Here is a 27,047-nt window from a genome sequence, read left to right as displayed (position 1 = left end):
AAGCTGAGGACTGCTGCCTTTGCTATTATCCATATTCGTAGCCACAAATGGGATGTAGGTTTAGGAGAAGGAAATGCTAGGGCAGACCGATTGGTTTCACTGTCACAAAATAGCCTTGTCCCACCACAGACAATAGCTAGAGAAGCTCATGCCATCTTTCACCAAAATGCAAAAGGTCTCCATTGGGAGTTTCAGATACCTTTAGAGGAGGCTCGGGCTATTGTCAAAGCATGTCCTATTTGTAGTTTTCATAATAAAGGCAGTGGATTGGGTCTTGGGGTAAATCCTAGAGGATTACAGGCTAATGAGTTGTGGCAAATGGATATTACTCATGTTGCAGAGTTTGGGAGAGTTAAATATGTACATGTCACCATCGATACTTACAGTCATTACATCTGGGCTACAGCTCAATCTGGTGAGAAAGCATGGAATGTTGAACGACATTTGGTAAGTTGTTTTGCAGTCATGGGAGTTCCACGTTCTATTAAAACAGACAATGGACCTGCTTACTGTAGCAGTAGAATTAAGCAGGTGATGCAATCATGGGGAATCAAACACATAACAGGGATTCCACATTCCCCCATGAGTCAGGCAATAGTAGAACGAGCAAATGGTACCCTAAAACAATATCTGAATAAATTTAGGGAGATCAAAGATCCACAAGAACGATTATTGCGTTGCTTATTTGTTTTAAATTTCCTCTGTATTTTTGGAAACAGTGATTTGCCTGCAGCAAGACGTCATAGTGCACCTGAAGCAGAGAAAACTCAAAATTCAATATGGGTTCACTATAAGGATCCAAAAACAGGACTGTGGGGAGGTCCTAGCAAGGTACTATACTGGGGATGTGGTTATCTTTGTGTGTCTACTCCCACAGGGCCTGTCTGGGTGCCGAGCCAATGGACTAAACCTGCTGATCCCAGTGATTTACTTTCAGCTGATCCAGAAAATTTAGCAGATACTTCTCGCTCTCTACCATCAACATAGAGATGGGACCTGATGAACTCTCACATGCAAATCTTGTGTACAGTATCAAATTGTGAATGTTATCCTTTTGTATGTTACTTTTGTAAAGTGTGTAAAGAAAATGGTGGATACATTCTAAGTGGGCTCGATCCCCAAGAGGGATTTGTACAGAGTGTTACAACTTTGAAAGAAATTTGACTGAGATTGCATTACAGGAAGGTGTGCAAACAGGACAATTTGAAAAAGGATCTGATAGATGGTGGGAGATTTTTGCTTTTGGAATAAATCCAGAAAATTATTGTTATCATCCTAATACCATATATTATATGTTATATCCTTTACCATATATTATTGAAATAACCACAATACATTGTTGTAAGACACTGACACAAGTCAGGTGTGATATTCCAGGGGTAAAAAATAAAAATTGGGAGCAATTCTTAAAACGGCAGTCTTGAGAAAAAGGGTCTTTCCCTGAAAGTTACCCCTGCTGCCGAGAAGATGGAACACCCCATGGTTTGAAGCAACCGAATCAACGGGCGAGGCAGAGGGGTAAAAGAAAAGGGAAGCAAGATCTCACATGGGATCCAGCCAAGATGCTGGCTGAACTGCCGCAATCCTTTTAAAGTCCTTAAGGGACTACCTCTGATCAGGTTATTGTTGTGGTTTACCATGATAAAGGGAAATGAAGGTTTTTTGATTGACATGGATGAGAGACAAAATATGTGGGTAACATGGGCTAATCAAACTGGACAGGATAATTTTTGCCTTTCAATGGCTACCCCTTCGGATCCTTTTCGAACTTGTTTAGTGGGCGCACCTTTAGGTGATTCACTCAATGCCACAATGTTTAAAAACTGGACAAAGAATTGGAAAACACCCAAGGAAGCAAACAAAACATTATGTGAAATTCCATCAGGTAGATTCATGATCAATATCTGTGACACAGGTTTAATTCCAGCAAATCCCATTGGTGCTCAGAATTGGTACATTGCTACAGGTTTAAATGTTACCAGGTCAGAGTCACAAGAGTTAAGACTGTTAGGTTCAGCCCCTAGCAATTATTGTTTAACTTTTGTCAATTGGGTTAGGAGCAATCATGCAAAAAATCTCATGGGCCAAATGGTACAAATGTTTCTCCACAAAATTTGCTATATTTTCAAAATAATGATGCATACTGTGGCAATTGGTCTCACAAAGTAAATTCTAGCAGTACACCTCTACAATTACCACCTGGTATTTTTCTAATTTGTGGAGATCGTGCATGGCAAGGACTGCCAGCAAACATTTATGGAGGGCCTTGTTATTTTGGGAAATTGACATTGTTTGCACCCACTATACAGCAACTATTAGGAGTCAATAGAACCAGGTTACAAACGAACAAAGAGAAGTGTGTTCCAATTGGGGCCAGAATGCAAAGATCAGGTTGAACTTTGGGAACGTCCTACAGTGATTGTGTCATCTATTTTTACACCCGGAGTATCTAGTGCTCAAGCCTTAACACAGTTACGACGACTGGCATGTTAGACAAGAAAACAGTTTAATATTACATCAAAGGTTTTGTCTGATTTGCTTTTGGATATGAACAGTGTTAGGCATGCTGTATTGCAGAATAGAGCTGCTATTGATTTTTTGCTATTAGCACAGGGCCATGGCTGTGAAGACTTTGATGGGATGTGTTGCACGAATCTTTCTGACCATTCAGTGCCTATTCATGCTCGTCTTCAACAACTACAGAACAATATGAAAAAATTAACCATGGAAACAAATCCATTAGAAGAGTGGTTTCAATCCCTAGGTCTCACAGGATGGTTAAAAAATTTGGCACAAATGGCAATTGTTGTTATATTGATCATTGTGATTGTGTTATTATTTATTCCTTGCATACTGCAATGCTTGCAAAACATGGTAAAGAAAGCTACTTCTACAGTTTTGTTAGTACAAAAAGAAAACAGGGGAATTATAGAGGAATGGCTAGCTAGCAAGGGTCATGTTACCATGCAGCAGTTAGCTGGGAAAGAATTAGACAATAGAGTACAGTCAGTGTGAGATGTTGCAAAGTCAGGAAGACCTCAGTGATAACTGTTAACAGAGAACAGGATGCTGTGATCAGAAGAATGTGAATTCAGCATAGATGAGCGATCACAGGAATATGGAATTAGGTGGAGTTGACCTTAAATGAAATATCCAATAATGATCTTCCTTTTGCACTATGTATGAGCCTAATTATTGATGCTATATAAGTGATTTTAGAGTTACCAATAAATGAGACTTGCGGATCATTCATATTGAGTGTTGCATTTCTCCCGCTGAACTCATCATTCAGGGTCTCGGTCTCTGTTCTTGCCATGGTTGTGAGGCAGACGAGGGAAACTTCGCACCGTCTCTTACAGCCCGCTCACACCTCCCAGTCGCTGACAGCTCTGCACCAGAGGAGAACTTGCAGAGCACCATCACTGATCTTTCTGCTTTCTCACTTGAGCAAGACTCTCATCCAGACAAAGTGATTGCACTTAGGGATTGTAGTGCTTTAGATTCATTAATTTCAGCTTCTTGGTGAACACCAAGAATAATAAATTAATTCTTTTATGATAATAATTCTATTTTATAATTCCTAAGTAATGTGGTGGGTTTAGCACTGGCTAAAATCACCAGTGCACTTACTCATTTGTTTTTGCTGGGAGATATGGATTAGGAGAAGGGCAAAACAGGCTCAAATCTTAAAAGGTATAAAGAAACTTTATTAACAGGACTACACGAATAAGAAGCATCAGAATAATACTTCCAGGACACCTTTCCTCCCCCTACCTAACTTCTTTCCTTTCCCAGCTGACAGCATAGACACAAAACGTGGGATGTTAAATCAGTACCAACTAGACAATAGTCTTCCGACAGTTCTTGTAGGGAGAGAAGATTTCTCTTGCCATGCCACCGAGACGTCTCTACAAGAAACAGTTCTCTCGTGGATTTTCATTTCCAGAGATTGCATCTGCCCAAGTTAAGTTCTGCAATTGTGAAATCCTTCCCATTTTCACAGCCCTACTACAAGTGTCTTGATGGGCTATGAACTCATGGGGTATTATTTTAAGGATGAGTTGTTCAAAGGCAAAGGTTCCCTTCATCTGTCTTTGTCATCATCTCTGGGAACAGAGCTTTTCTTCTTCTCTCCCCGGGGGAAAAAGATTTTCCTCACTCTCATCTCTCTCTCTCTCCGTTCAGGCTTCTCATGGGATCACAGCTACTCCAACATCTGCTTGGCTTCTTATCAATGGATGCCTCTGTTCACATGCACAGTTTGAATGCTTCATTCCGCCATCCTCTCTCATGAATTGAAGGAGATGTTTCCAGGTATCATTGTCTATCTCCATGGCCCTACCGAAAGAATTTTTCAGCCCAACACTAAGACATCTCCTCATTCTTTGATTCTTACTTTACTAACCTCAGTATCTTCATGCTGTCGTCTACGTGTCTCCACTTTGTCCTTTCCTCTTGAGGGGAGAATGGTGGTCTGCAGGTCTCTTCTGTGCACTGATAGCGTTAAATTAAAGGGTTAAATCTTGCCAGGTCTGCAGATGGTCGTGGGCAGTGGCTGCAGCAATTATGATGATGATTTCAGGCTGTCCTGGGCCCCTCTCTCTGCCCGGCAGCTGCTGGGAGGGGAGGCTCGGCCTGGAGCCGTCGGTGTGTGCTGGGGAGAGGGTTTAGTGTCAGCGAGATGTCAGCAGCTGTGGCCCAGCCTTGCCTGGGGCCGGGATTCTGCAGTCTCCATCCCTGTCCAGGAGCCACTGGGGTCCGGCCCAGCCTCCCCCAAGAGCACAGGCCGTGGGCGAGCAGGGCCGGCCTCACCAGAGCTCCATCACCTTCTGGGTCCAGAAGCCAAGAGAGAGATTTCCCAAACTTTATTTTTTAAAATGTAGATCTCACAGAGGCAGACCTAATTTCTAAATGGTTCAAAATGTTGTCACTTCTCAGCACTAGCCAGCTATTGACCTTTCCCAGGCACAGAAGGAACTCCCAGCAGCATCTCTCAGAGAAATCACTTCCATGGGTGCGTTCTTTCTTCTTCTCCACATATCAATCAATGTGAAACCACCACAGGGATACAAATCCAAATGGCAGGAACCCAAATGCTCTGGAGTCACAGCTGAAGGCCTGCATCTGCACAGGATGTTTCAGCTGCCCCACCCCTCCAGTGCTTGTACCTGCAAATGCCATTGCCCTTTCTGCCTCAATTAGACATACCACACAGCTGGGCAACACCTAGCCAGTGAGCCAAATTCCAAAGGCAGTGCAGTTTGGAGAGGATGACTGAAGGAAAGCCTTCCCCACTTTCAAAGCACACCAAAGAAGCCATGAATATCACTTTGCACCTTGAAGAGACAACTGATAACTCAGAAGGAAATGCTGAGCTTATTCACAGGGTAAGAAAGAAAGGAATCTTCCAGATGAGTTAAAATTTCAGAAATCTTATTGATTTATAGTCCTACTCTATAACCCTACTCTACAATCCTAGTTCAGAATACTACTCTATAACCGTACTCTACAATCCTAGTCCACAATCCTGCTCTATAGCCCTACTCTACAATCTGACTCTATGTGGGTGTTGGAGTAAATGGTCCTGATGGCATTATCTGAGTGTTTTCTCCTCCTTCCTCAACTTCTCTGAAATGATCAGTGGCACCAGGCTGGACACAGGCTCGGCTAATGTTACAAATGGATGCTGCCCAAAAGGGAAAAAAAGAAATCAACAAAACTCAATAAACCATGACTTTCCAAGCTCAATGCTTCACAGCCTCAATCAGGATTCCTCTGGTTCCTAGACAGACCCAGAAAGGGGAACAACGGGGGCATCTGCACCTCCATCTTCATGGGCAGGACCTTGCCATCACAGGCAAACCTGGCCCAGAATCCCACTCATCCATTGATTCTTCTTTCTTCATTTTGATGGAACTTTTGCCCTACCAGGGCTCTAGAAATGGAGCTTTCTCTGCCAGGCTGAGAGAGCTGGAGTTATTCAGCCTGGAGAAGAACAGGTCCCAGGGGGCCTTTCTAGCCACTTTCTAAAACTTCGGAGTGGCTTCTGAGGGTGTGCAGGACATCTTTTTGAATAGATCCAGTGACAATAGGACATGGGCTAATATGTTTAAAGAAAAAGGGGATGGAATCAGATGAAGTCTAAGGAAGAACTTGTTTCCTTGGAGCACAGTACAACACTAGCAGAAGTTGCCCTAAGAGCTTGTAGGTGCCCTGTCCCTGGAACCATTCCAGGCAGGTGGGAGAGGGCTCTGGACATCCTGATCTGTTTACATTTGTCCCTGCTCATTGCAGGGCACTTGGACAACATGAGCTTTACGGGTCCCTGCCAGTCCTGCCCATCCTAGAATTCCTCACCATTTCCATTTGAACAGAAGGAAGACTGGAGGTGAGGAGGAGGGGGCTCATCTGATGCCTTGGATTTCAGTGGAGAAGGAGCCCATCCCTCAGACACTGTTTCACCTGCAGCCCCTTGGCATTTTACCTGCAGGAGCTCCTCAGCAGACCAGCGCTGTGCCTCGTCTGTCTGCAGGCAGCAGCTCAGGAAGTCACGCAGCACAGCTGAGAGGAGTTTGGGCTGCCGCAGCTGTGGGGTCCCTCCTTTGGCTATCAGGAGTTGAACCTGGAGCAAAAAGAAATACAAGGCTCCACCTGCTCCTTTCCCATCTGCAACTGCTCTCCCAGAGCCCATTGTTTCTGCTCCACTCTGCAGTGGCAGTTTTTGCCCTTGGAAGAGAGGCAGAGATGACTTCCCTGTATCAGCAAAAAACGCAAGCCCCAAAGCAGCCCCAGCTTTTCCAACATCCAGCAGGTCTTGATTTGGCAGCTGATTTCATTGAGTGATCTAGTTAATGGGAAAATAAAGACATGCAAATACATGTTTTCTTCTCTGAGGATTCACACCAGCTTGAAAGGCTTCTTGGAAGAGGGATTTTGCTATCCTAACTAACTCTACTATTTCCAAGTATCATTACATGAAGGGTAGCTCTGCAGTGCTTGTTGGTCCCTTAAGCACAGCTTCCATAAAACAAAACTCATCAAGTTTTTGTCCTGTTGTTGAAAACAATGGTTATTGGAAGAAAAGAAAGGAAATCCCCCAGATGCTCTTCAGGGAAGGAAACAAACATTTGGGATCCCCTATTCAACACAGATACATTAAGATGGCTCCACAAATGTATTGGGATGAAAATGCCTGTTTGGGCACACAGGAGCCACCTGCAGCTTTGTCTCTCAGCAGTCTGAAAATTTCAGGTTCCTTTATGCGGTAAAAGGAAAACATTCCTGGTGAAATCAGAAGAAAGAGAAGTGTCATCCCTTTGCTAAGCCTCTGCTCGTTGGATACTCAAGTCAATGCATAAATGCTGGGCCCATCCCAGAAAGTGGCAGGAAACAAACCAGGGGTTTTGGCAGGCTCTCCCCATCACTAGGCTCCAGCTTGGTGATTTGGAGAAAGTGGCTTGGGTTTTGAAAGAATATGGTCACTAAGTGTTTCAGCAGCACGGCACAAGAAGCAGCAGGGACTCTGTGGCTTTAAACCATCCTCTCCAGGTTGCAGGCAAGTTTTCCTGTGAGAAGAATGGGGGTGCACTTCTTCTCTCAAAACCACTATTTTAGAAACTTTGTTTGGTTTGAGTTTCTTTCCTTCATTGCTGGAAAAAATAACACCAGTTCTGAGATGCTTGTTTCCTGTTATTAGGGCCATCTACACAGCCAAAAGAGCTGGAACGATAACTGAAAGGAAAATGTTGCCTGAGAATAGAGATTTGTTTGCGTGGGGTAAGGCTTGAGTTGCCTCACTGATGCAACCAAACCTAGAGCAGATGCTGATGTGCTGCAGGGACATTTCTAGAAGGGGGCCTCGGTGGAAGTACTTGCAGCAGATGGCAATGGCATATTAGGGCATCTCCTCATGCTCCTTTGATTTGGGACTTGATCTTTTTTTATTGACTTTTATGTTATATTTTACGTGTCTTTTATAGTTTTCTCTCTCTTGAGAGAGGATTAAGGTCTCTAGGTCTTATCTGTGCAGTGAAAGAGTTAATATCTCACCCTGGCCTGCAGATGGTTAGGATGATTTTTGCTGGGTAATGGTTGAAATAGTTACGGTGATGGATTTGAGGCCGTGTTGTGGTTGTCCTAAGATCTCAGGGACCTGACCACAATGGTCACGGCTGTTCTGGCTGTGTGGCTGGTCTTTGGCCCCTGCTGTTTTTCATTTCAGCTGCAGACTGATGGCTTCCCCTTTCTCTGCCTGGCAGCCGCTTGTGGGGGGTCGCGCTGCAGGAGGCCTGGCTTGGCCAGCAGCTACTCCCAGGGCCCAGTGGACTCTGGCTTGGCACGAGCAGACAGGGCCAGGACTGAGGCCAGGGCTTGGTGTTAGTAAGATGTTATTAGCTGTGAATTGGCTTAGCTCTGGCCGGGGCCCCGCAGCCTCCTGTCCCCTGCCTGGCTCCTGTTGGGGCCTGGCCCGGCCGTCCAGGCCTCGCAGGCTGCAGTGGAGCGGGGCTGGCCCAGCCAGAGCCCAGTTACCTTTCAAGGCTGGAAACAAGAGAGAGCCCTCTTGGGCTTGCCTGTCTTTTAAAATGTAGAATTCACAGAGGCAGAGCCAGCTTCTAAATGGTGTAATAGGTTGTCAGTTCCCAGAACTAGACAGCTATGGGTTTTTTTCCTAGCTCTTAGCAGCTTCTCTCAGAAAAATCATTTTTCTGGCTGGCTTCTTCCCTCCTCACTGAGTATTAATTAATGTAAAACCAGCATATCCACACATCCTCAAAGTCCCCAGTGTCCACGGAATGGCCAGTGATTGGGGAATGCTGGCAGCCACAGTGATGTCGCTCATCCCTCCTGGTTACCCATGGGACTCCTCAGCCCCTTTTGGGATTTCCTGCAGTGCCAATGCCATGGGGAGGAAATGCCTTTGCTGCCATCCTGTGCAGGATCTTGCTCGGCACATTATGGCCTCACGTCCCTCGTCTCTCATTGTCCTCTGACAGCCCCTGTGTCCCTGCACTTCCCTCAAGAGCAGGACTTTGGTGCCAACACCCCAACACTCCAAATCCATGCAATGGCTTTGTCCCTATGGTACCCCCACACTTACCAGATGGACGAGAATACCGCTTAGTTGACCTAGGAATTGATCCCTGGGCAACAAGATAATGTTGCCCTATCACCCTGCCCAGTTTTCCCCCTTCTGCCTTTCCTCCTTTGGATACTGAAGCAAGGAGATAATGCTTGAGCTAGGGGAAAAAGCTGTAGCTCTGAGGAAAGTAGTTACTTTGTAATAGGGTATGGGAGTCAAACACTTCTTAGAAATCAGCAGCTTTAGCACAACAAGCCAACTGCAAAAAGCTAACCACTGGCTATTTGAGCAGACAATTTTATAGAGCACGTGCAGAAACAGAGATAAAAAAGTTCAAGCCTGATGAACACTTCTGGCCTTCATCCGCAATGACCACCAGGAGGCTGACGACCACCTCGTGCAGAGCCCTGCTACAAGGGCTTCCATATTCATGGAATTAGAAAATATGAAGGTCAGGAAAGGAGAATGTGCCCATTAAGTTAAAAAAGTTGAAAAGCTTGTACTGTGCAAAGAATGGAAAAGTGGCAGAGCTATTCCCCTCACTTGTAGTGTTCAATAAAGAAATCCCTGTTCTATAGGCACTGCACTACGGAGTACTGCTTCCTTGGCTACTTTTCGTGCATCATAATCCCAGAATGCTTTTCATTTTCATCTTAGAAACTTCTAAGCGTAAAGTGAGTAAGACAGTGAATTGTGTGTTGACAAGGCTGAAACAGGGCAACCCAGGAGAGAAGCAGCATTTCCAAATGCCATCCCCGGAAAGGAAAGGACACAAAACAGCACTGGGGAAGAGCGTCCCTCGCACAGCGCTCAGAGCTGCCACAATGCACAAGATGGCGGCCAGAGCTGAGGCTGTGCCACGCACAAGATGGCGGCCAGAGCTGAGGCTGTGCCATGCACAAGATGGCAGCCAGAGCTGAGGCTGTGCCACGCACAAGATGGTGGCCAGAGATGAGGCCGTGCCTCTCAGAGCGTTCTGCAGCCTCTACGAGCCCCAGTCCCAGCCTCGGAACAGCGCAGGGCAGTCAGAGCCCCCCTTCTCAGCAGCTGCTTCTGGGCTTTCAGCTCTTTAGCCCTCAAAAGAGCTGGTGGAGAGAAAACAGTTCTTAAGGCAAATACAAAAGGAAAGAGACAGAGCTTCGTAGCTCTGATCTCTCAGGACGTTTTAATTCAGCTTTCTCCTCCAAGAAACCCCAGTTCAAAAGCTGCTAGGGTCAGAGAGAACTTGCTTTTTATCCGCTGTGGAAAAGGGTGGGTCAAAGGGAATAACCAGTGAAAAACACAGAATGTACATAAAGCTGGAGGCATGCCGGGGGTGGCTCTTTTACCTCAGCACACCTGTAAAGGTGGCCAGCCAGGGTCTCTCCCCCAAGGAGAGGGCAACCATCTGCAGCCTAAGGGTTCTCCTCCCTCCAGGGAAGAATGGCCACACCATTGGCCAGATCCCTGGCCACTACAGGAGGGAAGAAAAGGGTAGGAAAGCTGAGTGGCAAAGGGTGAGAAACATGATGAGCAAATGGTGAGAAATGTGAGTGAAGAGAGGAGAAGAAGGTGAGGGGAGAAAAGGGCAGAAAAGATGATGGGAAAATTCTAAGCAACATGAGTGCAAAATGGTGAGAAACAAGGGGAGAGAAGGGAGAGGATGTGAGGGGAAGAGCATGAGAAGTGTTATTTGTAAAAAGAGTAAAACAGGCAGGAAATGTGAGGGGAACATTGTGGAAACCTGAGGGGGGAAAAAAAAAAGAGAAACCTGAGGGTGGAAAAAGTCAGAAAATGTGAGTGAAAAAAGGACACAAATATGAGGTCAAAAGTTTAAGGACCATGAAGAGAAAAGAATGATAAATGTGAAGAAAAAAGTGTGAGAAACATGAGAGGAAAAGAGTGAGAAGCAGGAGGAGAAAAGTGAGAAACATGAGGAGAAATTTTGAGAAATCAACCTGGGATAAGGAAACAAGAGGGGTGAAAAGGGTGGGAAAGGTGAGAAGAAAAGTGCAAGGAAGATGAGGTGAAAAGGCTGGGAAACAAGAGTGAGAAATGGTCAAGAGTGTTGTGACAATCATGATTGGGAAGGGAGAAAGGAGAGGAAATGTGAAGGTAGAAAAAGGAGAAAAGGCACTATTGACAAAGGAGCTGCAATAATTCCTAACCCATTCCCCCATATCTCTTCCCATTTATTGCACAAGCCCAGAGCTGCTCTGTGTGTCCGTCTCTACCTCTGTCTTTATTCCCATTTGGAAGCAATCAGACTGGCAGGATCTGCCCACCAGCAGCAGCAGCAGCTGCTCCAAGCTGGGAACATGAGTGGCAGTGCTGATTTCCAGAGGCTTTTTCTCCCAGGTGAAGCCAAGGCAGGAGCAGGTTGAAAAGTGCTGGTGCTGCGGCTGCTGCTGCTGCTCAGTGCCAGAGAGCTCTGGCTGGGCAGGGCACGGTGCCCACTGTGCTGTGGGCTCTTTCTCCTGCCAGAGCTGGACACACCTGGGAACAAGTGATGATGACCTGTGAGGAAAGCGATGGATTTTGTGGAGGCTGCATTGCTCTGCACACACTTGGGCCGCATGCAGCACAGAGCTTTGGTCCCCTCAAAAGGTAAACCAGAGGGAAACAGCTGGAAAAGGTTTTGTTTTGATCTTTCTTACCTGCTCAAGAGAAATGGCCAAAATTAAAGTGACCAAGCAGGGCTCAATCCCCATGGCCAGCTCAGGGTTCAAAAGGAGGTATTACTCTATTTCAGTGCAGGGTGTGTGGAGAATCCCTTCCCTAAATTGTGCACATGTAGCAATCTCACCTACTTGTTTGTACCCATATAACTAAGACATAGTCAATATTTTGCTGAAATTCACAGGCTAAACATTTTCCCCGGATTATTTGACATATTTAAATCCCATCTCAGAATATACTGAAATGAAAATAGGGTTGTCCTGAGGCTCTCTGGTGGTCATTGTCATAGCTTCAGAAGGAGACCTATGCAGAAAAGAAGCCAAGACACAATGGGGGTTGCAAAACAAATTTATTCCATTAGTTGCAGAAGCAAATAATACATACCAATCCCTGGATTCCCTGAAACCTACTGAACAGGAGAAGGAGATGAAGCATAGTGATCAGTGGGAGGGGCAGGTAGGCAGTGCAATTTCAGGACATCCCCTGCATCAAAACAGTCTGCATCTTGTCCTTCTCACCCCTCCAAGCCAGAACCAGGCCTTATATCTCCTGCTCAGGAGTGCAATTTTCCCAGTGACAGCATCAGCTCCCACATGGCCGGCACGTCAGATGAGACCACGATGGCTCAGAATACCGACTCCATGCCAACAATGCCTCTATTATGCACTTTTCCTCTTTCAAAAGTTAACTGCCCACCCATTGACCAATACATTGTTTCTCTTGCAAGGGTCAAGTTCCCACCCCTTAAACGATACAGTTTTCTTCATTGTCTTGTTGACCTGCTCAAACATGGATCAAATATGGCAGGGCCTCTGTCACGATCCTCTAACACAAGCGGGAGTTGTGAGAGGTTTGTATGATCTCAGAGTGCAAAAAGAACACCAAGGGATTTCAGGTTAAATCGTAAAAGCAACAATGCACCTTTATTTTAGTGCCAACAACATGGGTTATGCAATAGATGAGAGGCAGAGAAAAAGAGAGAGAGAGAGAGAGAGAGAGTGTGTGAAGAGAGGGACAAAGAAGCAAAGTAAAGAGAGAAAAAAGGAGGGGGTTATAGCTACCAATGGACGAGATGGAGTTGCTGGTGTCTTCTGTGGGGACATCTCTCTCTCTAAAAGTAATTTAGAAAAGTCACTTTTATAGTCTGTTTCAAAGTGAGGGGCAGTTGGTCAAAAGGTGGGGAGATTTCTAGGCTATTGTGGTGTGACCCATTGCTCTGAGAAGCAGGTGTAAGGCACAGAGCAGGCCGCTCTTCACAAGTCCCTGCTCACCACCAGGAATTAAGGCAGTGTAGCATGGCAGAAGAGCAAACACACCTGCAAACAATCACTCTTGTGGTGTGACCTGTTGCTCTGGAAAGCTGGTGTCAGGTCAAGCACACCTCCAAACAATCACTTAGCAAACATCCACCTCAACCAGGCCAGAAGCCCTGCACAGAGTCCCTTGTGGTCTTCAGGGTCTCGGTCTCTGTTCTTGCCATGGTTGTGAGGCAGATGAGGGAAACTTCGCACCGTCTCTTACAGCCCGCTCACACCTCCCAGTCACTGACAGCTCTGCACCAGAGGAGAATTTGCAGAGCACCATCACTGATCTTTCTGCTTTCTCACTTGAGCAAGACTCTCATCCAGACAAAGTGATTGCACTTAGGGATTGTAGTGATTTAGATTTGTTAGTTTCAGCTTCTTGGTGAACACCAAGAATAATAAATTAATTCTTTTATGATAATAATTCTATTTTATAATTCCTAAGTAATGTGGTGGGTTTAGCACTGGCTAAAATCACCAGTGCACTTACTCATTTGTTTTTGCTGGGAGATATGGATTAGGAGAAGGGCAAAACAGGCTCAAATCTTAAACGGTATAAAGAAACTTTATTAACAAGACTACAAAAGGAGAAGCATCAGAATAATACTTCCAGGACACCTTTCCTCCCCCTGCCTTACTTCTTTCCTTTCCCAACTGACAGCATAGACACAAAACGTGGGATGTTAAATCAGTACCAACTAGACAATAGTCTTCCGTCAGTTCTTGTAGGGAGAGAAGATTTCTCTTGCCATGCCACCAAGATTTCTCTACAAGAAACAGTTCTCTCGTGGATTTTCATTTCTGCAAATAGTATCTGCCCAGGCTTAGTTCTGCAATTGTGAAATCCTTCCCATTTTCACAGCCCTACTACAAGTGTCTTGATGGGCTATTTACCCATGGGGTATTATTTTAAGGATAAGTTGTTCAAAGGCAAATGTTCCCTTCATCTGTCTTTGTCATCATCTCTGGGAACAGAGCTTTTCTTCTTCTCTCCCCGGGGGAAAAAGATTTTCCTCACTCTCATCTCTCTCTCTGTTCAGGCTTCTCATGGGATCACAGCTACTCCAACATCTGCTTGGCTTCTTATCAATGGATGCCTCTGTTCACATGCACAGTTTGAATGCTTCATTCCCCCATCCTCTCTCATGAATTGAAGGAGATATTTCCATGTATCATTGTCTATCTCCATGGCCCTACCAAAAGAAATTTTCAGCCCAACACTAAGACATCTCCTCATTCTTTGATTCTTACTTCTAACTTCAGTGTCTTCATGGTGTCGTCTACATGTCCCCACTTTGTCCTTTCCTCTTGAGGGGAGAATGGTGGTCTGCAGGTCTCTTCTGTGCACTGATAGCGTTAAATGAAAGGGTTAAATCTTGCCAGGTCTGCAGATGGTTGTGGGCAGTGGCTGCAGCAATTCTGATGATGATTTCAGGCTGCCCTGGGCCCCTCTCTCTGCCCGGCAGCTGCTGGGAGGGGAGGCTTGGCCTGGAGCCGTCGGTGTGTGCTGGGGAGAGGGTTTAGTGTCAGCGAGATGTCAGCAGCTGTGGCCCAGCCTTGCCTGGGGCCAAAATCCTGCAGTCTCCATCCCTGTCCAGGAGCCACTGGGGTCCGGCCCAGCCTCCCCCAAGAGCACAGGCCGTGGGCGAGCAGGGCCGGCCTCACCAGAGCTCCATCACCTTCTGGGTCCAGAAGCCAAGAGAGAGATTTCCCAAACTTTATTTTTTAAAATGTAGATCTCACAGAGGCAGACCTAATTTCTAAATGGTTCAAAATGTTGTCACTTCTCAGCACTAGCCAGCTATTGACCTTTCCCAGGCACAGAAGGAACTCCCAGCAGCATCTCTCAGAGAAATCACTTCCATGGGTGCGTTCTTTCTTCTTCTCCACATATCAATCAATGTGAAACCACCACAGGGATACAAATCCAAATGGCAGGAACCCAAATGCTCTGGAGTCACAGCTGAAGGCCTGCATCTGCACAGGATGTTTCAGCTGCCCCACCCCTCCAGTGCTTGTACCTGCAAATGCCATTGCCCTTTCTGCCTCAATTAGACATACCACACAGCTGGGCAACACCCAGCCAGTGAGCCAAATTCCAAAGGCAGTGCAGTTTGGAGAGGATGACTGAAGGAAAGCCTTCCCCACTTTCAAAGCATACCAAAGAAGCCATGAATATCACTTTGCACCTTGAAGAGACAACTGATAACTCAGAAGGAAATGCTGAGCTTATTCACAGGGTAAGAAAGAAAGGAATCTTCCAGATGAGTTAAAATTTCAGAAATCTTATTGATTTATAGTCCTACTCTATAACCCTACTCTACAATCCTAGTTCAGAATCCTACTCTATAACCGTACTCTACAATCCTAGTCCACAATCCTGCTCTATAACCCTACTCTACAATCCTAGTCTACAATCTGACTCTACGCTGGTTCTGATGTGTTCTCCTCCTTCCTCAACTTCTCTGAAATGATCAGTGGCACCAGGCTGGACATAGGCTCAGTTAATGTTACAAATGGATGCTGCCCAAAAGGGAAAAAAAGAAATCAACAAAACTCAATAAACCATGACTTTCCAAGCTCAATGCTTCACAGCCTCAATCAGGATTCCTCTGGTTCCTAGACAGACCCAGAAAGGGGAACAACGGGGGCATCTGCACCTCCATCTTCATGGGCAGGACCTTGCCATCACTGGCAAACGCAGCCCAGAATCCCACTCATCCATTGATTCTTCTGTCTTCATTTTGATGGGACTTTTGTCCTACCAGGGCTCTAGAAATGGAGCTTTCTCTGCCAGGCTGAGAGAGCTGGAGTTATTCAGCCTGGAGAAGAACAGGTCCCAGGGGGCCTTTCTAGCCACTTTCCAAAACTTCGGAGTGGCTTCTGAGGGTGTGCAGGACATCTTTTTGAATAGATCCAGTGACAATAGGACATGGGCTAATATGTTTAAAGAAAAAGGGGATGGAATCAGATGAAGTCTAAGGAAGAACTTGTTTCCTTGGAGCACAGTACAACACTAGCAGAAGTTGCCCTAAGAGCTTGTAGGTGCCCTGTCCCTGGAACCATTCCAGGCAGGTGGGAGAGGGCTCTGGACATCCTGATCTGTTTACATTTGTCCCTGCTCCCTGCAGGGCACTTGGACCACATGAGCTTTACAGGTCCCTGCCAGCCCTGCCCAGTCTAGGATTCCTCACCATTCTCAGTTGAACAGCACCAAGATCGGAGGTGAGGAGGAGGGGGGCACATCTGATGCCTTGGAATTCAGCAGAGAAGGAGCCACCATCCCTCAGACACTGTTTCACCTGCAGCCCCTTGGCATTTTACCTGCAGGAGCTCCTCGGCAGACCAGCGCTGTGCCTCGTCTGTCTGCAGGCAGCAGCTCAGGAAGTCACGCAGCACAGCTGAGAGGAGTTTGGGCTGCCGCAGCTGTGGGGTCCCTCCTTTGGCTATCAGGAGTTGAACCTGGAGCAAAAAGAAACACAAGGCTCCACCTGCTTCTTTCCCATCTACAACTGCTCTCCCAGAGCCCGTTGTTTCTGCTCCACTCTGCAGTGGCAGTTTTTGCCCTGGCACAAAGGCAGAGATGACTTTCCTATACCAACAAAAAATTTAAACCCCAAAGCAGCCCCAGCTTTTCCAACATCCAGCAGATCTTGCCTTGGCATCTGATTTTCACTGACTAGTTCTCTGGTTAATGAGAACTCCACCACCAAATGCAGCTTTTGCTTCTCTGAGGATTCACACCAGCTTGTGTGAATAGCTTGACAGGCCATTTGGGAGGGGAATTTGCTCTAGCTATACTATTTCCAAGGTTTATTACACAAAAGGAATCACTGCCGTGCTTGTTGGTCCCTTTAAGCACAGCTTCCATGAAACAAAAATCATCAAGTTCTGTTCTTGAAAGAAATGCAGATGCAGAAAGCATTTAAAACAGACAGAAATGACAGTGGGGAGAGGCCTAGGAGTCTGCATGAAAACGCCCACCAGTGCTGGTGGCAATGAAAGAGATGCTGACCAAGGAGACTTTGATCCTCTTCAAGCCAGAGGAAAATTTCCTTCACTTTTCCCACAGCAGCAGAGGTCAAAAAGGGAGTTTTATCCTGTCCCTCTGCAGCTGAGCTCAGCTACTGGGCATGGTGGGGAGTCCTCACTGTCACTAGCGCTGTGCAACCCAGGGATGGCCCTGCTCCTGTGCTAAAGGAACAGCACCGGCGTCAACCGCACCCCTTGGATCCCAGCCCCAGGCGCCTGACTGCAAGCTCATCCACCTGTTCAAGTACCAAGAAACAGCCAGGGCTTTGGCACACAATTCTAACTGCAGCTGGAGAAAAACACATCCTAAATATATCCAGGCCACCCAGACACATGACAGAACAATGTACAGATGACTTGAAAGCCTGAAAATTTGGAGGTCCCACAGGATTTGGAAAAGATGCTAGAATTTAAACAAAAATGGATGTGCTTACGTTAATAAAGGAAAAAGAAAGCAGAACTACTTTGATTTCTGCATTTTCTGTTTACTTTTCCTTTTTTTTTTTCTATTATTTTCTTTTCCTTTTTCTTTTCCTTTTCCTGATTTTATTTTTATTTTATTTTCATTGTTATTTAATTTTTATTTTTATTTTTATTTTTATTTTTATTTTTATTTTTATTTTTATTTTTATTTTTATTTTTATTTTTATTTTTATTTTATTTTGTTTCCTTTTCCTTTTCATCCTTCCCTTCCCTTTTCCCTTCCCCTTTGCTGTTCCTCTTCCTTTTCTTCCCCCTTTTCCTTTTTCTCCCCCTATTCTTTTTTATTTTTTCTTGTCCCTTTTCTTTTCCTTTTCTTTTCCTTTTCCATTTTCTTTTTTTTCTTTTCCTTTTTTCTTTTTCAAGAAAATTGAAACCGGAAAGGTCCCAACTCCATCTCAAAGGATATTTATCACACTGCTGAACTCTCCATTGAAAAATTCTTCTCCTTCACAGACAAGCTCCAAGAGTTTTCAAAAAGCAAAGGAGAAATATCATGGAGGCCAGCAGGGCTGAAGGCCAAAGTGGCACGTTTCTGAACTGGTACCTGCCACTTGCCTTCTGATGCAACCAAACCTACAGCAGATGCTGATGTGCTGCAGGGACATTTTTAGAAGGGGACCTTGGTGGAAGTAGTGCCAGCAGATGACAATGGCATTTTGTCCAGTGGCACACAGAACATGGGACAGGTGAGAAAGTCAGCAGGATCAGTGAGTATTGGCACCTTACCAAGACAGGAGTTTCATTCCAGTAAGGAACTTCTCGTTCCACCATTTCGATGCCCACGATTCCAAAAGACCATATGTCCATTTTGGGGCTGTACGGTTGACCTGTCACCACTTCAGGCGCCATCCACCCAGAAGTGCCGGCCACGGAGCTCTGTCTCTGCTCAGGGGTGAGCTGAGCAGAGAGGCCAAAGTCAGCTGTGGAGAAAACAACACACCATGAAAGGCAGCTCCAATTAGGAAACCAAGCAAAAGAATTGCCCACTCCCAGTCTCAGAATGCACTTTGTCATCTGCTGGAAATCCATCCCTGCTCTATATCCTCAGGGCTTTAGCCAAGGAAATATGGCATTGGCGACTTCAAAAAATCCCCACAGTTTTTACACTTCCTCCAGCAATGGCCTTTCTTTTTCTGAAGCTTTAGATTGTAGCTCCCTCCCTTTGGATGGGACACACCAATGCCACTCTTGACTGCCTGTGGTACCTTGTCATACCCCTGTGCACATCACAACTGTGCCCACATCTCACAGCATGGGCCCCTGCACTGCCAGCAGCACCATTTCTGGGGAGTCACTGAAAGCAGCCCCACACCCCACATCCCTGGAAGGCTGAACCTGACCAAGAATACACTGACCCAGCTTGACAGAGCCATCGGTTCTGAGAAGGATGTTGCAGCTCTTCACATCTCGATGGATCACATGGTTGGAGTGAAGAAAATCCAGTCCTTGCAGGCACTGAGAGAGAAAACAGAAACAGGGGGGCAAAAATGAGTGATGTGATTTCATTACACAAGCAAGGAAACAGAAACATCTGTAAAAATTCCCTTTCCAGGGGAATGGGAAGTAATGGCAGAACACAGTGCCACTGAGAGGAAGAGCCTGCTGCTGCAACAGGAGCAGAGCAGGACCTTTGTCAGGAAAGGCATGCCAGCTTTTGAAACAGCAGCAGCAACTGCTGTTGTAGACTGTCCCCTGCAAACCAGGCAGAGTGACTGCAGCTGCAGTGGGTGTGCTCAGAAGCAAACAGCATTTGGGCTGCACTACTATCCTTTTCAGCTGAGACCTAAAAGAAATGAGTCTCTTTTTCTTCTCTGCTGTTCATTTCAAATTCTGCCAACCAGCACCTTTGCTTTTACAGACAAGGAATGCAGTGCAGATAAGCACAAGGTAAACGTTTAGATAGGCAAGGTGGAGAACAGCAAATCCAAATAGAAGTGACAGAGCTAGAATACAACAGCAGGAGATAAGAGTACAAGAAGTGAGTAGAGTGAGTGCAGGGACACTGGCAGGCAGTTCACTTGAAAGGCTCTTGCTTGCCTATAGCATACCAGCAAGACAGAAACCAAGCTTGGCACATGAAATCACTCCCATTCCGAGCCCCTGTTTCCCAGACAATCTTGCTCAAGCCCTTGGAAGCACAGGTGGGATCCCTGACCTCACGACTGACAACTGCAATCTCTCCTTCCGACATTTGAGTCTCATTGATGATATCTCTCAGAGTGCCTCCGTCCATGTACTCCATCACCAGCCAAAGGTGCTTCCCCACAAGGTAACTGAAAGAAGGAAACAAGGGTGTGGATGTAAACATGCATGGCTACGTTGCTGTTTGCAAAAGACAACAGTTGATTCTTGTTTCTGGGTGCCTTTGTGACAAGGACAGAAGAAAAGGAATAGACATTGCCTCTAGGCTGTGCAGTGTTTGCAATCTGTGCAGTCTCAAGGAGAATGGCACATCTACAAAAAAGGAGATGTCTTAGATGGCCAGCAAGCAAAAAATGCAGTTTAGTAACAGCCCAGATAAAAAAGCTGTCACACATGGTATCTCTGGTAATAAGCACCGAGTCTTCCTGGCATGCACAGCAATGGAAAAAGGGCAGCAATGCAAGGGAAGTCCTCTCTCTAGGGTGGTTTATCAGCACTTCAAAGGTGCTCCTAAAAACTTGAAAAAGTTAAGCCCCAATCCAATGTGGAGGAAATGAATTTACATTGTGTTTTTTTCTTAAGATAGGGCTGGTCCAGATTTTTGGACAATTTTCAAAGTGCATTTCCCAGGATAGAATAAAGCAGACAAAATGAAAAAATCTCTTCCATCCACTGGAGATAAGGTGAGAAATCATAATTAACCAAGAATTAACAGCTCTTTTTTCTGCCAGTAACCAAAATGGGTTTTTAACTTTGCATGCATGAAGTACGTAAATAAATATTGGTGGGATAAAACAAGAACCACTCACCTCTCTAAATAGGTCACAATGTTGGGGTTCCTATTCATTTTCATGACCATGAGTTCATAAGCAATTGCTTCCTTCCTGATCCGTTCTTGAAGATTGATTTTCTTTATGGCCACCTAAAATGATATTGAAAATGAGTAAGTTTGGAAGTTGGCATGGAGCTTCTCACATGGAGTGAGTGATTCTGGAATGGCACAGCCAAGCTGTGCCAAAGCACCTTGTGATTAGACATTGCAGTAATTAGGAAGTGACAATCCAACAGCCCATTGCTCTGCTCCCTTGGGGGCAGTTACATGACACCTGACCACTGACACTTTGCCTTGTCCACTTGGTAACAAAGGTGTATCAACTCTCACCCACAAAGCTCTGACCACACTCTCTGCTGCTCTGTCTGGACTTCCAAAGAAGTAATCTGTGCCTTGGTACTCTGTGGATACAGGCAGGCCTTTGGGCTTTTAGGGACACCTTGCTGATCTCTCCCTATGTACAGTTCCCAAGTGGCTAATGAGCTACCAGTAACATTCAGATGTATTTGCTGGCAGCCAGAAATGAGGATTCAGGACTCTGAAGCTGTAGCCCCAAAGAGCAGTGAGATGCTCTAAGTGAGATGCTAAACCTTGGTTTTAGCAATTGAGAGCAAGTGGGCACGTCCTTCTCTGCAAGGAACCGCTGCCCTCCTTGCCTTCCTACTGGCAGCTGAGAAGGACAAGGACTGTCCCAAGTGCAATTTGCAGGCTGGCACCAGTCTGTGCTTCTTGTGCCTTTGCTGCACAGCTCTACCCAAAGCTCCAGGCACAGATCTCACCCGTAGAGAAAGGCCTTGAGAACAGCAGAGTCTGCAGGGGCTGTTGACATTTACCTCTCGTTCTGTGGAAATGTCAAGTGCTCTAGAAACCTCTCCAAAAGCCCTAGAAACAAAACAGCAGCAAAGAAAGGGGAAGATGTTTAGATCTTGGAGTGAAAGCCAGTCCAGACAGGAGATCTCTGCTGTAAATACTTAAAAGCTGCATGACAATTGGCAGCATGGAGATGTCTATGACAATGCCTTCTGAGCACACTTACAAATTCTGATCATCACTGACAATCTAACCTCAGTGTCTGAATATGTTTGAACATAAGTGTCTAACTTGTTTGAAGTGAAGCGTCTAACTCCACACTTGCTGGTTATTCCCACCAGCAAAACACCTGGCCCATGGTCTTGGAGAAGTAACTGAGGTTGGACTCACCCGCTGCCCAGATTTTCCAGTTCAATGTATTCCATCATGGGATTTTCCATGTTCACCATTTTCCCTGAGAGAAACAAAATACAAGATGCTCACTTTCAAGCAGAAATCCCAATTTCCAGGAGATACAAAAGGCAGCCCCACTGTCTAGGGTTTTGGACACTTTGTGGTCAGCTGGGCAGCAACAACAAGAACAGGAGCAACAACAAGAAGAGAGGCAGCTGCACAGCACAAGTGCCCGGCACAAAAACTCATTTTGAACAATCCTTTGAAAAGACTTCTTGAAAGGAAACTAAGCACAGGGAGACTACATTCAGAGGAAACGGAGACCAGAAGAGAACAGGTAGCAAGGCAAGTATGTTTGTCATCTATAAACATTAAAGAGAGCTGGACCTAACCGAGCCTTTCTTTTCTTGGGAATAAACACTTCAATGTTTCATTCAACAAAAGGTTTCATACTTCCTAAGATTAAATGCATCTTGACACCTAGAATCAATTCCTACAAAGAGATGCCAATTTGGTAAGAGGAAGAGCATTGCCAAATGTTCCCATGAACTCCACCTTTCTGCAATTTGCCAAAAGAATGAATGGCTTTCCATCTGTAAAGCAGAGCAGCTCATGCTGTAAGCCATTCCAAGGGGGCTTTCAGCATCAGCACCCTCACCCTGTATGAGCAGGCTGAGCTCCAAGACGCCCTTGCCCGTGGCCCATGGGAAGAAGCCCAGTGCTTCCCTTCCCCCTGACAGCGCGGATCAGTGGCTGCCATTGGACTCGGCCTCTCAGCACTGCACACGTCCCCCCCACCTTCCCAACTGGGCACAGCGGGCAAGGGCAGCGAGGACAGCAGTGCTGCTCAGGCGCCGCTGTGACACGCACAGCTGCCCAGAGGAGATGCTGTCCCTCTCGGGAGTCCAGGCCGTGCCGTGCAGAAGCCGGCCCAGACGAGGGGCTGCTGCCTCGGGCCAGCTCGGCTCTGCAGCGGCCGGCCGGGCGGCAGCGCCACTCTCCCAGCTAAGGAAGGCTCCAGCCCCTGCAGTCACAGCAGCCCTCAGGGCCAGGGCACACAGCAAGGCTGCCAAAGGCCAAGCATGAGCACTGACAAGCCAGGGCAAGAAGCCACAGCCAGCCTGAGCCCCTGACAAGCTGCTGCCCCCATTCAGGACACAACGGGATTGGCTTTGGGATCAGACACACCGAGGTGTGGATCAATGCCCTTTTTTGTCTCAACACATGAATGTACACACAGAATGAAATGAGATGTTTTTTCAGCCCCACCAGGTCTTTATGGGAGGGCACAACACTGGCAGCTCTTATGGGCAAGAAGCAGATTAAATGGGTTGTGCTGCAGAATCACAAAGGGCTTGATGTGTTTTCCTAGAGATCGATCTGAGCAGGGGTTGGGCCAATGGGTAGAACTCAAGCAACTGGTCCAGCAACAATTCCTGCTTCTTTCTTCAGTAGAAAGAGAAGCCCAGGTAAACTTTAACCAGTCCAGGCTGCCCTCAGGGACAGCAGGAACATGCAGAGTGCTCTCTCCCTGCCTCGAAGCAGAGCACTTCCTGTGGAGAGACCTAAAGCTCCCTGTGACACCAAACTGAGGAGGAACATTTGGTACAGCTATGCTGGCACGTGCACACAATTCACTGTCCCTCAGACAAGAAATAAACTAGATGTACTCAGTAGCTCCGGGAAATCCTCCTGTGGCTGAGCAGCATCTGTGTCAGTGCTGGAGATGAAGAAATTGCACAGGCTCCACTTCTCAGGAAAGGGAACCAAGGCTCCTTGGTAGCTCTGAGAGTAGAAATGAGTTGGTGTCAGAAAAGAGACGGGCAGAGATTACCCCGAGTACCCTTTTCAAATGCAAGCCCTTAGGAAGTTGATTTTAGCCACATCCCACGCTCATAAACTGGATTATTTTGGATGCCCGCTTCTGAAACCAAATGGTCAAAACCAGAAGTTGGTTTTAATTGAGTTCATAGCCACCTTCATATTCCATTTTCATGGATTTTCTGAAGGATGACTGCAACAATGACCATTCCATTTCCTCCCAAGGATTCCTTTCCCCCTCCAAAGACTGCATAAACATTTGTAGATCCTTGTCCAAATGTTGTACCTCTTCCCACTGAGTCTACTTTTCCTCCACCATCTTCGAGACACGCTCAACCTTCAGCATCTCTGCTTGGGACAGTTCCTGTGCCTCACGCCGACCTTGGGGCTCTTCATCACCAGTCATTTGCTGGAAGCCTTTGCAGGCTGCCAGGTGAGATGTCAACATTTCCACCTCAAGTCAAACAGAACAAAGCAGTCAGAGACTACAGCTTGTCCCTCTCTGCCAAGGCTCATTGACTGTGAGCAAAGGGAACGAGCAGGAGAGGAGCAGATTCACCAAGGCATACAGACAGCTTGTGGCTTGTGTTCAACATCTATCTGGGTGACTATGTTCACTTGCAAAAACACTTGAAGAAACAAGGAGAGCAGGAAGAGGCCAGCAGGAATGCATTCAGATGAGTGCTGGCAAAAGGGGAAAATGACTTGTGCCACTGTCCAGAGCAGCAGTTGGGATTCTGCACATCAGGAAGTTTCCTTCAAAGCAGCTGGGATAGACACTACAGCAGGATGGCACTGAGGGGCATCACCCCAGCTCCCTACTGCTCTGCAGAGGAAAGGTAAAGAAGGGCACAAACCACCAGGCTACAGAGACTGCAGTGGCTATCGCTGTTTTACTCACTTGTTTTTGTAGAAAATCCTTCTCCTGAATCAGGTGATTAATTTTCTCTTCCAGCATTTTCATTTCTTCCTCCAGCCTCTTCTCCCTTGCCTCGATCCTAGCCTTAGTTTCCTGCATCTCTGCCTGGAGATTTTCCTTGCTGTCCTCTAAAACACATGAGAGAGACAGCTTGATGAGTGGAGTGGCTGCCACTCTATCACTTACCTTGTATTGTTGCTCTTCTCTCTGCCGATAGAGTGTCATCTCCTCTTGGATATTCCTCATGTCTTCCTGGTGCCTCCTCTTCACTGCCACGATGGCACTCTGAGCTTCAGGCAGCTCTGCTTGTGGCTCTGCCTTGATGCTCTGTACACACAAATGGAGAACAAGTGACTGGGAGCTTCCATCAGGCTCAGCTTTTCCCTCTTTCAGCCTCAAAATCACTCTCCTTCAGTCACTTCTTTCTGCCTATTTAACCACCTCTGCTTCCATTGTAACCTTCCTGTCCCAGTGATGATCTCTGCAGATTACAAGGCTCTGTGCTTTCAGTGCCTCTGGGACTCCTGGCCTCCTCAGTCCCAAGAGCTGTGTTTTATGCCCCTCTTCCTGCCCTGCACTCTGTCACCTGCTGAGTCAGGCTTACCTGGCCATTCTCCAGTGGCTCTTCCACCTGCTGCCCAAGCTGCTCTTCCTGCTCTCGGGCTGGCAACAGCTCTCCCTCAGTCTGGCACGGCATCTCTGACAAATCAATCTGCTCCTGCTCTTTCTCCAGAAGGACCTGCACAGAAAGCAAGAGAACATGGGCTTCAACTCCCCACACAACATTTGTGGGCCAAGACTCAAACACTGATGGGCTCACACGTTCCCAAAGCATTGTGCTGCTGCTCTCCTGCCTTGTTCTCTGCCCATGGGGAGACCCAGATTCCAAAGGGACACTGGCAGTACAATCAGGGTCCATCTGGGTCTGAATCCCCAAGAGACTCTTGGGCAGCTGACAGGAAATGTGTGCCATTTCTCAAGGGTCTGCTGAGGGCCTCCCTCCCCTTCTGCTCTGTCCTCTTTGTCTTTCCATAGTCACTCACACTCAGCCCTGTCCCACAGCTCCATCCTGGCCCTGCAGGTGGTTTCCTGTGTGATTTCATCCCTTGTGAGAGACACTTGTGGAATTCATGTTCTCTTCAGGCCTGCACCACTGTTATAAATGCAATGGCAAAAATAGGGTTAATATAAAAAGCGATTTATTATAAAACAATTTCAATCACAAACAACGAGAGAAAAAAAACACAGTAAATCAGCGCAGCGCTGGGTGGACAGGGAGACGTCTATACCCAGAGGTACAGATTTTACCCAAATCCACGAAGGAGGGTAGACTGTCCGGGGTTTTTATAGGGATTTTGTGTCCTGAGGCCAAAACTCCGAGCAGTTACTGTTCAACAAAGAGTTTAGATGGCTGGTTAAATGAATTTCCTGGAACCATGGAACTGAATCAATAGACGACTGGGCAGAGTCCTCTCGCATGTAAAAGGTTCTGAGTGCTTCTTGATTGTATCTTCGGTTGGACTCTCAGGGTGAAGTGTCCAAGTCCGGTGCGGAGTTGATGGATATCTCGGCTGGGCTCCTCTTATTGTTTGGCCTGATTGCATCTTCAGTCCGGGCTTGCAGGGAGGGGTGCCCCGGTGCGGTGTGGAGTCGATGGGCATCTCGGCCTGGCTCCTTTCTTTGTTTAGCTTAATTGTTCGTGTCCTGCTCTTTCTTTCAGGCTGATGAACGTTGCCTTAGGGTCGTTACCACCTGAATGGGTAGTTACTGCTGGGTTTGGGGGGAATTCTTAGGCCACACTATATTTTATATAATTTTTACATTGTTACAAATACAGTTATATACTTATTTATTCTTTCACGAATTTTTATCCAAGGTTACATTTATCACAACCACCATTCCTGCCTTTCTGACATCTACACTCTTGTTAGAAATCCTGCTCATTCAGGAGATAAGGATGTGTGCAATTTGTTCCTCTGATGGAGGTCAGAAAGCCCCTATGGCCACCTGAGTATATGGAAGAGGACCAAGGTGTTTATCCTCCCTCTTTTGTCAGCTGAGAATTCTGAGCGGCTGTTGAGGGTTAGGTGTCCTTTTTTTTTTTGTTTTGTCCTTCTGGCCTGCCCGGGGAATTTTTACCCATTATGTGCTGGGACAACCTAACTACCGGTACTTAGGGATGCTCACAACGGACAAAGAGTAGCTGGGCCCAGGGGGGGAAGGGGGCAGGAAAGGAGGGTGGGGACAGTTTTTTAGCTGGTTTTTCTTCGGCTTCGGGGAAGGACGTTCGTGTGCTGGGTCGCGGAGCTGCTGCGGTGGAGAGAAGGGAATTTCGCCATCAACCAGACGGAGCTGTGTTACTTCTCCTTCTCCCCTCTTGGCTGGTGGCCCCTCAGCCCCTGTCCTGCTGGGACGTGTGGCAGCCACCGCCGCGGAGCTGCTGATCCACCTCAGCCACCGGCCCAGGATCTCAGCTCGTCCCTGCTGTTTCCAGCCGACTGTTCCTCGGAGCCCTGCAGGAGCACTGGGACTGACTGCCCGAGGGGTTTGTGAAAACAAAACCTCTCCTCCATC

General features: G+C 46.6%; 2 protein-coding genes across 2 annotated transcripts; one reads left to right on the top strand and one right to left on the bottom strand.

Moving 5' to 3' along the window:
• Positions 1–430: 430 nt before the first annotated feature.
• On the top strand, positions 431–3,807 carry LOC148184419 (syncytin-A-like). Its single transcript, XM_088054222.1, is given in 4 exon segments — positions 431–447; positions 2,180–2,302; positions 2,304–2,874; positions 3,796–3,807. Coding segments are annotated over 4 exon segments (723 nt in total).
• An 11,658-nt stretch (positions 3,808–15,465) lies between these two features.
• On the bottom strand, positions 15,466–25,206 carry LOC106629036 (serine/threonine-protein kinase PAK 3-like). Its single transcript, XM_088054221.1, has 12 exons — positions 25,078–25,206; positions 24,456–24,800; positions 23,860–24,008; positions 22,532–22,539; positions 21,731–21,794; positions 21,364–21,412; positions 20,508–20,620; positions 19,712–19,829; positions 18,912–19,011; positions 18,283–18,476; positions 16,366–16,503; positions 15,466–15,564 (listed from the first exon to the last, which is right to left on the bottom strand). Exons 1-12 carry the CDS (start codon positions 25,168–25,170, stop codon positions 15,466–15,468), a joined length of 1,470 nt encoding a protein of 489 aa, XP_087910347.1. The 5' UTR covers positions 25,171–25,206.
• Positions 25,207–27,047: the final 1,841 nt, after the last annotated feature.

This window comes from Pseudopodoces humilis, chromosome 4, assembly GCF_049639895.1.
Source record: "Pseudopodoces humilis isolate 2021_Gansu_Grassland_sample_001 chromosome 4, ASM4963989v1, whole genome shotgun sequence".
Classification (NCBI taxonomy): domain Eukaryota; kingdom Metazoa; phylum Chordata; class Aves; order Passeriformes; family Paridae; genus Pseudopodoces; species Pseudopodoces humilis.
The sequence above is the reverse complement of the archived record's forward strand: the minus strand, read 5'-3'. Positions and strand labels throughout refer to the sequence as shown.